The sequence below is a fragment of the Podarcis tiliguerta genome, assembly GCF_965153285.1.
Source record: "Podarcis tiliguerta genome assembly, chromosome: 5".
NCBI lineage: Eukaryota > Metazoa > Chordata > Lepidosauria > Squamata > Lacertidae > Podarcis > Podarcis tiliguerta.
In genome coordinates this window covers 21,005,787-21,020,320 of record NC_139538.1, presented here as the reverse complement: position 1 = coordinate 21,020,320, position 14,534 = coordinate 21,005,787, and the positions used below count along the sequence as shown (strand labels likewise).

General features: G+C 39.5%; 1 protein-coding gene across 1 annotated transcript; it reads right to left on the bottom strand.

Annotated features, from left to right (window-relative positions):
- Positions 1–770: 770 nt before the first annotated feature.
- On the bottom strand, positions 771–14,168 carry CCNL1 (cyclin L1). The gene is made up of 11 exons (XM_083442933.1): positions 13,739–14,168; positions 13,293–13,367; positions 12,881–12,990; positions 6,842–6,962; positions 6,464–6,528; positions 4,768–4,867; positions 4,556–4,660; positions 3,867–4,008; positions 2,678–2,789; positions 2,478–2,576; positions 771–1,603 (listed from the first exon to the last, which is right to left on the bottom strand). The coding sequence occupies exons 1-11, from the start codon at positions 14,012–14,014 to the stop codon at positions 1,255–1,257; spliced, it is 1,554 nt and encodes a 517-aa protein (XP_083299059.1). The 5' UTR covers positions 14,015–14,168; the 3' UTR covers positions 771–1,254.
- Positions 14,169–14,534: the final 366 nt, after the last annotated feature.

Below are 14,534 nucleotides of genomic sequence, written 5' to 3'. Positions count from 1 at the left end.
GAATAAGATACAGGGGGTCCTCTTCCTGCTACCGAAAGGCTCTCTGAAAGCTAAGGCTCAGGGCAGCTACAATAGATCCACAGTACTTGCTCCAGGACAGATAACGTATTATGGCCATCCTCTTCTCCTAGTCATGAAAAACCAAGAATTAAAAATCTTGTAATATCATTGCACTTCCTATTACTAGCATAACAGCTTTTTCAGTTTGTATTTAAGCTGCAATGATGACTGGCTGTAGTCCTTTTTATTACTGCAGTTGAGCAGCAAGCTTGCAAAACACGAACATTAAGTTTAGGTAGGGATGGGGAGGAAAGGAAATACCGTATTTTTCGCTCTATAAGACGCACCAGACCACAAGACGCACCTAGTTTTTGGAGGAGGAAAACAAGAAAAAATATATTCTGATTCTCAGAAGCCAGAACAGCAAGAGGGATCACTGTGCAGTGAAAGAAGCAATCCCTCTTGCTGTTCTGGCTTCTGGGATAGCTGCGCAGCCTGCATTCGCTCCATAAGACGCACACACATTTCCCCTTACTTTTTAGGAGGGAAAAAGTGAGTCTTGTAGAGCAAAAAAATACGGTAATTACTGGCCATTTACATGCACGAAAGTCTAGTGACTAGTTCCATCCAACTCACTCCTTGAATTATACTCTGAAAAATAATCAAGCCATGCTACTTGTAAAACATCAAGCTCCTATACCATTTAACTCAAAACAAGCTCCATTGAAGCAGATTTGTGTCTGTGTTACCAAGCATTAAAGAGATAGCAATTTGGTATGAAAATTTCCACATTTTGATGATTTAATGAGGTATTCAACAGAGTAGTTAAAAAAAAAAAAAAAAGAACAGTCGGTATATTTTATTTCTTGTAAAAAGGTTTTCACACATGCAGACTAAAACCAGTGTAAGAAAGTATTCACCATTATTTTAAACAAATAACTATACTTAAATAGAAACGTCTGCAGTATGCGTGTATAAAAATAAGGTACATTTGTACAGAAACAAATTCTCCAGTTTTCATATTGATACAACTCTAACACATACAATTTAACCTGATCATTGTTTTAAATCAGTTTGATACTGCTAAGGTATTTTATGTGCAAAAATTCAACACCTTTTTTTTAAAAAAAGTCCTACTCATTGAAGGTGTTGGGCTTCAAATTAAATCCTAATTTGACTTCTTTTCAAGTTTCAAACAGTCCCGCACATGGTATAATATGCAAGTGTAACTAAAGGACAGTTCAATCTGCCCCGTCAGCGCCTGTGCCTGCTGTGTCCTGAGCGACTGCCACTGTGGTGCTTTCCTTTATGCGACCTTTCAAACGAGCGAGATCTCTCTCGCCTGTCCCTGTGGTGTCCTCGCTCGTGCCTGTGTTTCTTGGTAACGTCTGTGTGGTCCCTGGATTTGCTCTGAGAACGGGAGCGAGACTTTTTCCTTTTGTGACCATGTCTATTTGCACCTTTCAACTCTTCTCTGCTGTGCTTGGGTTTTAAATGTGGTGATCCATGATTATGATGCCTCCGAGGACTGCCGCTGTGACTACGTGATCTGCTTCTGGATCTTGAGCTGTAGGTTCCAGAGAGACTCCGTCTATTGTTGTAACTTAAAATGCAAAACAGCACAGTATTTAAACTTGCACAGCATACAAATTGTCTACTGCTTACGCGATGTGAAACAGCATCTACATCTAATCAATTTGACACTATATGGTCTTTTGTTCCTAATTTTCATGAATAACTCTCGAGAGATCACCTCCTACTACTTGTGCTGGGTTTTTGGAGGGGCTGTATCAGCTGTTTTCCTTACTGTTTATCTGATTTCGATGCTTATCACTGCTTTCCACACATATACACCGCTGCTTTGTTACTGTTTCTTAATTGTACTATTTGCAAAATAAAAATTAAACTTGTCACAATACACAAATTATCTATTGCCTACAGTAAGTGAGATTCTCTCTCACTCATATCTGTATCTGTCTACAATATATAAAAATTGCTTTCAAATTTGTAACAGACAGGATTTCTTAGGTGCAAGAATTTATTACATCTCTCCTCTTGGGAGAATCCCACGGCTACGTAAACCCCCATAAATGTTATTTCATGCAGGATTTCTTCAGTTAAGTAGGGTGGCAAAATTTAGTTTACTGGCACAGCAGTGGCTAGGTCACATGTACCAAATCCACAAAAGATAATCTTGTTTTTATTGCATATTTAAGCTGAAACACTGTGGTGATATTTATTATTTCATTTCAGTGTTCCAAGAGCTTATAAGTTGCCAACTTTTGATGCTTAATCATAAAAGTTACTCAAACAGCTTTAGTAACTTTGTATGTTGTCTCAAAGCAGAAGGCATGATATTTTCACATTAGAAGCCCTTAACTGCTCTTTATTTTCATGTTACTAAGCTTCCCTTAAGAAAAATATAGGAGAAGGAAAGCATACTTTAAGTTATATTTAACCATTATATAAATACTCACTGTCTCCTTGGGGAATGGGATCTGGACCGTGACTTTGTTCTTGACTTCGATCTGCTAGCACTTCTGCTGCTTCTACTTCTTTTGCTCTCTTTTCTCATACTGGATTAAAAAAGTAAGCATCATATCAATTTACAAATGCACATAACGACATACAACTTAGAATGAAGTGAATAAATCATATTTTACAGACTGCTACCTACCCATTGTAAGGGCTCTTGGAAACCACTTGTCTGTCTTCTGGTTCTTTTTTGATAATTTTTGCATTGATGCACAACGGAGATTTCTCTTCCGCTTTCATTTCCCTTGGAGAGCCTATGAATTGAAATAACTTATGGTAAGAATGTTGAAGAAACAGAACTCTTGACATTATACTTTATAGTGAATTTGCTAATATAAGTTTCTACAAATGGCATCAAACAAGGTTCTGATCACACGACAGAATTACAGTGGTGCCTCGCAAGACGAAAAGAATCTGTTCCGGGAGTCTTTTCGTCTTGCGGTTTTTTCGTCTTGCGAAGCAAGCCCATTGACGGAGTAGCGCTATTAGCGCTATTGGCTAAAAAAGGGCTAAAAAGGGCTTTTTTGGGGGGGGGGGATTAGCGGTTTTGCTGCTAAAATGTTTTTAGCAGCTTAGTGATTCAGAATAAGGGGTTTTGGAGCAAAAAAAAACAAACCAAAAAACGATTTTTTCCGTCATTTTTCGTCTTGCGAAGCAAGCCCATAGGGAAATTCGTCTTGCGAAGCGCCTCTGCAGACGGAAAACCCTTTCGTCTTGTGGGTTTTCCGTCTTGCGGGGCACCACTGTACATTTAATTTCTTACTCCTATAAGATGTCACCCCCCCCCCAATTTTCTTTCTAATGTAGTTTTAATTCATTTTCATCTTTAAAATGTTTAGCACAGGTATCTTACCACATGTGCATGACTGTATATATGTGTGGTACCAGTAAATAATTCAATAAATCAAGTTAAACTCTTAAGAATGGCACAAAAAGAGCAAGAAAACAGCTAGCAATTCCATGAGAGTTTTTGCAGACTCTTGAGGCCCGTGGAGTGCTGAGAGTTTGAAAAAGGAGGTTTGGTGGGAGCACCTGCGGCAGAGCTTAGTGGAGTCCTCTGGTAATGAGGAAGACAGTCACCATTCATGTCAGTTTGGCAAGTACTGCTGGCTTTTTAAAGGGGTTTCCAAAGGTTTATAGGGTGTTTCCCTATATTTCACATATCCACGCAGTACCTGGAAACCTAGCTCCATGTAAGTGGGGAGATGCCTGTATATAAAGGCTGTAATATTTGCTCAGTCAGACATTCAGGGACTCCTAATTCTGCTCCGATTTTTCTTTTAAGAATTAAAAGATGCAGAATCAAGTGGACATTGTTACAAAAAACTTACAGGGCTTGGAAGCAGGTGAAAAGCCTCCCAATGTGGAAAGGGCTGGCGTTCCATCCGGGTTTAATCCTTTTGCTTTTAGTTTAGCTTCTTGAAGTGCCATTTTTCTCTTTTCCACTTCCTTATCAAGTAATTCATAGTTAGGCTGCAAGGAGAACCAGAGTGGGCATATAAACACACACACATGTATCTCTTTGATTTTTAGCAATAGATCTTATTTAATTTTTTATTCCACCCTTCCTTTCGATTGTGGCCAAAGAGGCATACAAAATAAAATACAAGTTTTAAAAAGCAATTAAAATACTAAACCTTGTCAATTGCCAAAATGGAACTTAAAATTAAATTACTTCATCATAGCATGCTAGCAGCTTCCATGCAGCAGAGTCCTGGAATTTATACAACTTAGCAATTGCATCAGGGTTGCTTGAATTTGCTCCCAGAAATACACAGCTTCTGTTCCAGGCTGTTCAGACCCTCCTCCAATGGCTGAGTTTGGAAGCAAAACAGAGCCTCTCAAAAGTATAGCACACATTCCTACACAATTGGTGTGGGGTGAAGGATTCTAGATATAAATTTTAAAATATTTCTGTGTAAGAAATTGCAACACTCCCCCCAACTCCCTAAAAGAGGAGCACATCTTTTAGCATGTATATAGTACATTTCACAACACCTGCAAGTACACTGACAGTTACCTTCTTTCTCGTATACAACTTAAGTGTTGTTAAACATATCTCTTGAATTTCGTCTTCAGTAGTTCCAAAAAGCAAAAACCAATGGGGACGGTTAGGCAAAGGAATCTGGAGGAGAAATTATTACAAAAACGGGTCAGAATCTGAAACTAGGCAATTTTATTTAAAGATTGTTGAGATAAAGGTATGAGTGAAAACAGAAAACAAATTCTTACCTGTAGAGCTCTAGCTGCAAGGTAGATACAAGCACATGCTATAGTCTCTGGTTGAAATCGAACAAATACATTGGTTCTGAGGCTGTCGTTCATGTAATTCCTGAAAAACATGAATGTGAATTTGTTCCAAGTTCTAAGGCCTATTTATGAAATCAAAAACATGAAGTTGGAGACTCAATCTACTTTATTATTTTTTCTTCTCCTTCATACTATTAATTTAGATTCCAAAACATCAAAATAAGTATTAAAGACAGAATGCCTCAAATGCCCCAGGATCATTCCAACATACAGGCTCTTGTCATCTCTCTAGAACTCAGGAAAGTACAAGCTAACTTTTATCTTGAGTTCAATCTTTATCACTACAAGGAAATGCAAGTCGTCACTATGGCTTTGCATACTATTATGTAACTCATGATTATTCTATGAAGTGTCCATCAACTAAGATTTAACTCTAAAATCATCTGTTCACATGACCACTTTAAAAACTACATATTTAAATTGTTAATTCATTCTTTTGTCAAACAAATCAGTATGTTTTAGTGTGTCAACAGCTACAATAGCTAAATGCATCTCCTATGATACAATGTAAAAACAAGATCAACAGGATATGTACTTCATTTCATAAAATTTATATACCAATGTAGCTTCATATTATTTTTGTAAACGGTTAAGCACTTGTGCATTCCAATTACGTCATGGGAATGAATTAAGTACGTGCTTAACACTTCTACTAAAAACAGTGGGATGTGACTGGAACTTGCTAAATCATTTTTATCAGCTGTTTCCATGGACTTTTAATGGCCTCATGTGCAGAGAGGCTGCAAAGACTTTACAAAGTGAATGACATCTATATAGATGAGATACAAATATAAACTATAAAAACTCTGTGAAGTCAAGTTCTAACAAATTAAAAACATTCTTAATCACCAAAAATGTTGGTGCTCAAAATTGTTATTTCAGAATTTAGTAATAAACTTTTGCTTCTGAACATAAGGGCAAGACCTCCAAACATGCCAACTAATCTACTGTGGATGTTTGCTGGTTGCGAAAAATATGCTCAATACACAAAACAGTAAATAGTTAGGCATGTGCTAGTCCCTCTGCATGCACAACCCACCACCAAAAAAACCCCAACCACTAGAATCCAAATTGAGACAAAACTGGAAAAGCAGTTAATTAGGAATCCGTGCTACAGCTAGACTTTACCATTTATGTTGACAGGTCATGTCATAACTAGGAAAACAAATACACATTTCATATGTATGTTGAACAGATACTTCTAGAATCAGATATACAAATCCTTTTGACACCCGGACAGAACTAGAAGATGCTGCCAGATGGATATGGACCACTTCAGTAAATCTTGGCTGAGAGCTTGCACTGCACTGGCTGGAGAGAGAGGCAGCCAATCAGGCCATCCTCAGGTCATGAGCTGTGGTGCAGAGGGCAGAGTTCTATGACTTACCATCAGAGGCTACCCTTTAATCAAAGAGTAGAAAAAAGAACAAAGTTAAATTGAGTTCTCCAAGAAAATGTGCTATGAAAGCCACGAAAATAGTAGGCAGAAAACAAGCAACGACACACATTTCACAAAGTGTTTACAAACTTACAGTTCATTCTTTGGTATATTGGACACCAAGCTTGTTTTTTTTCTGCTACTATTTTCCTGGCTAAGAGAGAGAAGAGGAAAACTTACCAGGCTGTTTGGACGAGTGTTTGATTACGTTCACATTCTAAGACTTGTAAGTACATAACAATGATCTGAGAGAGGAAGAAAAACAAAAAGGTAATTAATACACCATTTAAATGTTAAGGAACATCTGTACTCACATCCATCTTGAACATAACGCAAGGCAATCTTAAATCTCATAATCTATCAACCCCCATTTCTGATGAAAATTCAAAATTCCACTCCCCCTAACCTTAGCTTACAATTAGGAGTTTTACCCTCTTCCTAGAAACAGGCATGTGTTCTTGAGTTATACAGGTTGTCATATCTAGGAATTGTTTACCTTTCCTGTCACCATCAAGACATTTTCGCAGTTCAATATTGAAGAAACTTTCGTGGACTCACCTTATGTGGATGCTTGACATGCACACAAAATCCCAATTCCTTCAGCACCCTCCTTTCTGCTTTGATTACTTGATTTTTGGTGTTTATGTAGTTCTGATCAAGTATCAATGGGCTTGGAGTCCTACAGTTTGTAAGAAATAGAGTCAAAACGGTTTTCTATATCGAAGACAACGGCTTTTCTGTTTTCCCTTCCAACCAACTAATGGCAACAGAAACCAGATTCTAAACTCCTGCAAACAAGTTTTAGCTTTAATCTTGTGCTGTCCAAGTTAACTAATTTAGTACAACTATGTTAACTTTAAAAAGCTTTCCTATTAACATTCAGAATTTCACATTCAAAAACATTTCACTTCACATAAAAGAGATGATATACAAGGCTAAATTCCAAGTAATTCCTAGTGATGTTTTTTGGGAAGATTCCATTCTCTGAAAAGGAGCATAGTGGTGAATTCATCATTCAAATTACCACTGTAGTTTCAACATCTGTAAAAATAAATGTGTTATGCATGGGAAATAAAACAAAGCTATGCTTCAGTCATTTATCTTGATCACAGAATAATCTTGATTTCTTAAATTGTATGTAGACTTATTTTTTTAAACGTACTAACAAAAAATAAATAAATGAATAATATGCTATAGTAACGAGAACTATGTTATCAGAAAGCCCTAAACGGCCTTGGCCCTGTATATCTAAAGGAGCGTCTCCACCCCCACTGGTCAGCCGAGACACTGAGGTCCAGTTCAGAGGGCCTTCTGGTGGTTCCCTCACTGCAAGAAGTGAAGTTACAAGGAACCAGGCAGAGGTCCTTCTCAGTAGTGGCACCTGCCCTGTCCAATGCCCTCCCATCATGTTACACAGATAAACAACTACACGACTTTCAGAAGACATCTGAAGGCAGCCCTGTATCAGCAGGTTTTTAATGTTTGATGTTTCGTTATGTTTCTTATATATTTCCCGAGTGTGGCTAGGGAAAACCAGTCAAGATGTGTAGGGTATAACATATTCCCTACCTCTAAATCCCTATAATCTGTTTTATCTTGTATCTATGTCACAAATCGCTAAGAAAGCACATAACCTAGTTTGTTAATACAGCTGAGGCAACATTATACTGTTCTCCATTAGTTAAATTTCAACTACCGGTATCTTGCAAGGAGCAAGTTAAAAATATTTTACTGTGGCATTATTATGGAGTCTTCTACAAGCATCTTTTTGTATGAATGACTTATATTGGTTATGGATAGCCTTAAAACAAAGTCTCTTCTCATTAGTTGTGTACTATCCATAAGCAATAGAATTCCTTTCTACATAAAGATGCACACAGAATACTATTTTAATATTAAAATATTTTAGGTTGCTTGTGCGCAGTGTGTGTGTATTCCCCTACCTTCATTTCCATTGTTTTATGTTGAGACTGTAAACATCTTCAGGTAGTGATGTGTCCTCTTATATTCTAAAGCTTCATGCACAGGGATTGAACTATATACACAATCAGTACTACTTACTGCATTTTACAATGTTTGACATTCAGCAAACTGACTGAAGATTATGGGGCTTTTTTTAAAGGAGGTAAGCGTTTCAAATCCTTTTATGTATAAGAATCATAAACTGTCTACAGCACAGTCATCTGAATTCTGCCCCTGCATTTAACTAGAACAGGGATAAAAGCAATTCAAACAACTGCCTTCTTTAGCTGTTTACGGCAGAATGACACTTCATTCAAGAAAGCTTGATAGTGAGGTTGCACTATATATTTCCTAGATTATCCTGATCCAAAAACCAAATGCACATTACTGCATTGAAGACAGCTTAGCTTCACTAAATTATTTGGTAGTGCAACAGAACTATCCTAGGCAAAACAGGCTGTAAGATTCTGTGCACTGGTATAAATTTACCTTGTGCTCAACCTAGAAAACCTTAAGAAATCTGTATACTAGCACTTGTGAAAGATGCTTCATAACATACAGGTATTTCCTGTTTCCATTTCTTGTTGGTATACTGCCCAAGGTTAATTCAAATATTTGTAAGGCAGAATGTTGATGCACTATATACTTCTCAGAGGAACGTTCATTATCACACACACCCTGCTCCAAATGTAACTCTCAGTCATCTTGCTGTTACAGACCAGCAGAGCTACCCTATCCACAACTTAATGCAAGTTACTAAATGTCTCAAAGTGTATATTTGCAATATCAGCCCTACTAAACTGTTTCTGACAGAGAAATGTACCTTTTTAACTTCACAAATTAATTTACTTCTAATTTAGATGCAAATGTAATTAGACTTGGCAACTTGTTAACCTGAATACCCATAATATTTTATGAAAAAGTAGTTGGGAGGGGGAATAGATGCCACCTTACAGAGCCAAAAAAAGATTGTAGAAACTGTCTCAAGATACCGGATTAGCCGTCTACCAAAAAATTTAAGATCTTATATTTATTGCGATAGCATGTAACTTATTGGGCTTAGAGTCCTGGGTTGTGGTCATTACATTTTTGCATTTTAACTACATACCAAACTCCTGATCGGCTCTATGCAACCTGTCCAGTTAAATCAAGTAAGCCCACAGACTGCAAAGTGGCTAGCTATCCTACATTTCTACGCTGGGCAGGGAAGAGTGGAAGTCCCCCTCTCTGCACCTACTATGAAAATGCAGGTTACTAGCATCTTACGAGACTACTTTTAAGAATGCCCTCAGCTGGCAAAAGGACAGGCAGTGACAGGCTTCCCTTCCTATATAGGCAACACAGGGGGGAAAAATCAGACTAGATAGGAGATCTCTCTGCATGGAATTCCTTGTTAACTATGGTTACCAGGAGAGTGGATAAATACAAGGTCAAGTTAGAGTTAGCTATCAGAAGACAACATACCTTTCAAAAGGACTAAAGACCACATTAGTGCTCTTCCTAACTAGACAGCATTCCAAATGGAATGATTGGCATATGCAAACTTTATGCAGTTGTGTGTAGAGTTCACCATAGTATTAACAATAAGAATGCAAAAAGGGTGCTTTCGTATCAAACCAAGAATTACATCAGCTATGATTACATATTAGGCACTGAAAACAGCCATGGCACTGCATAAATTTAGAGTTGTGTTAAAAAGTGTAATTATTACAATTTTAAAGGGACAAGAACATGATTCTCTGAAGCATAATACCCTGAGGAAATAACTTTTCCACAAATTTCACTCCACTGCTTCACGGCTGGAATAATGGCTCAACAAGGGGAAGCATTTCTTACTAAGATGGCAGTAGGCATCTTATCAGTTACATGTGCATATCAAATCAAAGTCCGACTTTAGAGTTCAACAGAGGTTACTCCCAATTAATTTCATCCTCACTTGCGAGACTTGCCTCCACTTAAACCATGCACATGATTGGGATCAAGCAGCAAGCCTGCAAGGTAATTAACTTTAACATTCCTTGTATAAGTGTATCCAGATGTTATATCGAACAGCCCATCAACATTCATGTATATTTGCAGATATGGCATGTGTTATGATGACACTCTTTCAAATTCTGCTTAAAAAGGTGTCAGGTTAAGGATCTAAGCCCCAACCTGTGAAATACTAAAGAAGAGTGACTTAACCCACTAGGAATGCAGTAATATGTACAAGCAAACAGAAAATTATATTTATGTTTTCACTGCTGTTGCTTGGTTGGCATAGCCTTTGATACAATTTATGTGACAGCTCCAATGCATGCACAAATGTGATAATTCAAAATGATTCACATTAACATTATGTACTGTTGAGAAAAATCCAACCATTCTTGTCTGCTGACAATGGACTTTTGTAGCAGCTTTCCCAGCCTAACTACAAAAGATCCTTTTTTAACTGGAGATGCTGAGAATTACTCCAGGCAAGCAAAGCCAAATGAGATGTTGCTCCTCCCAGTAAAAAATTCCCATGTGCAGAGAACTTAAAATATCGATTCTTTAGTGCACACCTGCCTATGATTGCAATGCTTATTACTTTTAAATTATTTATTTCCCCCAGTTGTTACAAAACTACATTAATCATATAGAATGTGCACAAAATTTACTAATTGTGAATAACCTTGGTAGCAGCAAAAGCATTTTGGTTTATTAATTGCTATTTATGTTCTTAAACATAAATTTGCATGTTTGTGGCAGTCAGTGCTATACAACATCAACCACTTTTTGCATCCCAAAGTAAAAACTTTTCTAATGAGTCTTTTTTCCAATGAGTACTAGACTTTAGTAACACATACTACAATTGTACTTGAGTGAACTACATTAAAGGTAAAGATTTCATGAAATACACAAAATAAAGCATTGAAATGTGACAGACAAACTATTAAGCACAGCATACCTAAATTTGCTAGTTAAAATTCTAACATTTGGCTAATTTCCAAAAACCTGGACAGCAAAGATGAAAGCTTAAAACAAGATACAGGAGTTCTTCCAAATGGTTCAGCAACGGCCAACCTGTCAGTTCCCCGATTCCAGTGACCTATTCTCAGAGCACTGGCTTCTCCTTGGGGATTTTCCATACGTCACTCACTGTTGCCATGACGACAGCTTCATCTCTATGAACCACTCCACATCACCCAGGCTTTGGTAAATGTAGCTGGTCGCTGTATAGTCGGTTGCAAGGGAAAAAAGAGCTAAAGTTAATAACATGTACAACTGATTTGTTTGTAAAACTGTAACACGCACAGAATAATGCTTTCATCCCATTTTTAAAAATGAGCCTGCATGCCAAAAACGTAAGATTTCTTATAGACTTGACTTGCTCCAGACTTTTCAGACAGTATTTGTTTTTAAGTTAGTTAAAAATGAATCAAGTAAAGTACATCTGCTTGAGTAAGACATCAGCACCCAACATGACATGCCAGGTTTTTTATGGGAAGACTTCTTTTTTAAAGAATTATGTTTTTCATCTACCCGCCATGCTACTTTTCAAATCCTGGCTGGCCAAGAAATATTTATATTATTAATTAATGATAACTTCACTTGAAATCTAGACAGTGAGGGAGAAAGTCTTAGGTGCAACTGTTTCATTCAAATGAAGCTGAATATTCTTTTTAAAATAAAAAAAAGACTTGAAAAGAAAATATATTAGTACATGTGCATGTTACCTGTGTATAAACTAAATCTACCTTTCTGAAAAATAGCTTGTTTTGCCTAGATAAGACACATATTTGTATGTTGTTTTCAGGATGCCTCAGTATCCCACAAGATTTGGCAAAGAAAAATAAGCTCTTAAAAATGTCCCTAAGTAGTGAGGATATCGTTAAAATCAAGCCTGCATGTATTTACTAATTAATCAAGAGACAGCTTCAGAAAAAAATATTCCAGATAGTGTGCAAGTTTTCCTATGTTTAATCTTTCCTTACTCCTTTATATTTAAAGCTTTACAAACCCACAAATAGGGACAGCTCTACAACAATCACAAAAGCACACACAAAATTGAGACTCATCTGATGTATAGACAATCATGCTGAATGACAAGTGTTGTTCCTGTAATTCTAGATGCACATTGCTTCCAGGATTCCTTTGTTTATATCTTGAAGATACCATTAAAACAGGTATATGCTGTAAACCAAACCAAGCTGTCAACTTTCCCAACAAAACCACTACTATAAACGTAAATAGGGTAAACTTCAGTCTTCTGCTAAGAGCTTGAGAGACAATTATATACTCTCTACTACACTAAACATGGGCAGTGGTCCAACAAGACCCAATATACATTTTCAGTAAAGTTAAGATGTAATAATAGATAACTACAAGTTTCCACTACAAAACAAAAAAGCAAAGCAAAGCAAAACAAACAATACTAGCTCAGACCTGACTTCATCCAGCTCATTTCAAGGTCCAGAGTTAAGAGATACTTCAATCCACTAAGTCACACTAACACACAAAATCAACAAAATTCAAGCCTATGTCAGCTGTTTATCACCTTCAACCTGATCAAGCCAACCTACCCAAGCAGAACCTCTACAGTCTTTGGACTACATTACAGTGGGACAGTGTACAGTGGTACGTTATGTATACCAAAAGCGGAGCTGATCTTACCTTTTAGCTCTTAACTGGCGCAAGTGATGGGAAACGTTGATCACATCTCTTATGCGACGAGGCGCTTCTTCAATTTTGGAAGCAAGATTGATGCAGGCCATCGCAACAATCTGAAAAAGAAGCCCATTGCCATGATAAACTTGTTTCCCCCGGTGGTTCATACACAACACATTATAAACACGACTAGGAGCTAACCCTAATGGGAGATATGCCAAAAAGAAACCACCCAAGCCAGAAACTGTACTGTGGAGACTCCTTGCCTGAGGCAAAAGAGCGGAGTCAAGGTGAACAATCCTAACTGAAAACACTCGCTTCATACGTTTGAATGGCCTTCAGTACCTCTCGCACCCTCCCCCAAAAACCACAACCAAGGAAAACCTTAAGCCTGCCTACACCCATCAAAAAAACTCACCTCGAAGCTGTGCTTGACGAACGACTTGGAATAAAAGAAGCGGTGAAACAACACCTGCCCGGTCGCCATCGCCACCTGCGAAGACAATCCCCCGGCGGGGAAGAGACAGGAAGATAAGCCATGTTAGTAACAGGCGAAGCGCGCATGCGCGGAGGCCTGCTAACGCCTCCCACCCTCCCTTTTCCGGAAGCGGCATCGGCGCCGGGCCTGTCAAGCAGGCCGAGGTCGCCAATCCGCCGCCATCTTGTGTCCAGCGCCCTCCTTTCCCCTCAAGGAGCCCCGTCTCGGGTCAGCGCGGGCGGGAGAAGAGAAGAGGCGCCCTTAGGTGGCGGCGATGGCGGCTTCCCAGCCCTCACTCTCCTTCCCCTGCCCACAAAATCGAGGCCGAGGCCTTGGGCTCCGCGGTAGGCCCCGTCGAAGGCAGCCCCCCCTCCCCCGGCGCTGACCTGCGGCAGGCGGAGCATGATGCCGGCGGCCTGGATGAGCTCGCAGCCCAGGATGCGCAGGTCCGTCTCGCTCTGGAGGTCCAGCCCGTCCTGCATGGAGGGCGTCGGCGAGAGCCGCTCCTCGGGGATGAGCGAGTGGTCGATGGTCAGCGACACCTCCGAGTACAGGCGGTCCCCGATGAGGATCCCCGCGGGGGGAGCCGAGGAGGACGTGGCCGGGGCGAGCGAGGCGCCTGAGGCGGCGGGGGAAGGATGAGTCCCGCTGGAGGAGGCCATGGCGAACGTCCGGGACCAACACGCTCGACGACCGCACCCGGAGCCGGCCACGCAGGGAATAACGCGTTTGCGCCCGGCGCCCGATGACGCAGCGCGGAGCGGGGCGCGCTGGGAAAAAAGAGTCCCTCCCGCGCTGACGTCAGGCGAGCGGCACGTTCTTCGTGCGTGAACTCGTCTTGGCGAGACGCCCCCCCCCTCCCCGTGCTATTACAGGCCCGCGATTTCAGGGCGTTGGAATGCAGTTTCGGAAAATGTCCCTTGATGTTACAAAAAAAAAAAAAAGGAAAACGAGCAGCTGCTAGTTGCCAGCCCACCTCCTCCTGCAAGTAGGAAACATAGCATTTCAGGGATGTTTTAGCTCAGCCTGTCGCTGCTCTGCTATGTTTCTACTTGCAAGGATATATATATATATATATATTATTGCCATAGGAGCATGAGCATAGCCAAGGAGGGGGACAGCTGCCCCTCCTATAAATCAATACAAATCTGAGCTTCTCCCCCCTCAACAAAAATCCTGGAT

Coding starts and splice junctions, on each gene's coding strand:
- CCNL1 (XM_083442933.1), bottom strand. CDS start 14,014: ATGGCCTCCTCCAGCGGGACTCATCCTTCCCCCGCCGCCTCAGGCGCC. Junction 4,661..4,767: donor TTGCAGCTAGAGCTCTACAG/GTAAGAATTTGT, acceptor TTTCTCCTCCAG/ATTCCTTTGCCTAACCGTCC. Junction 2,790..3,866: donor TTCACCTGCTTCCAAGCCCT/GTAAGTTTTTTG, acceptor TTCAATTCATAG/GCTCTCCAAGGGAAATGAAA.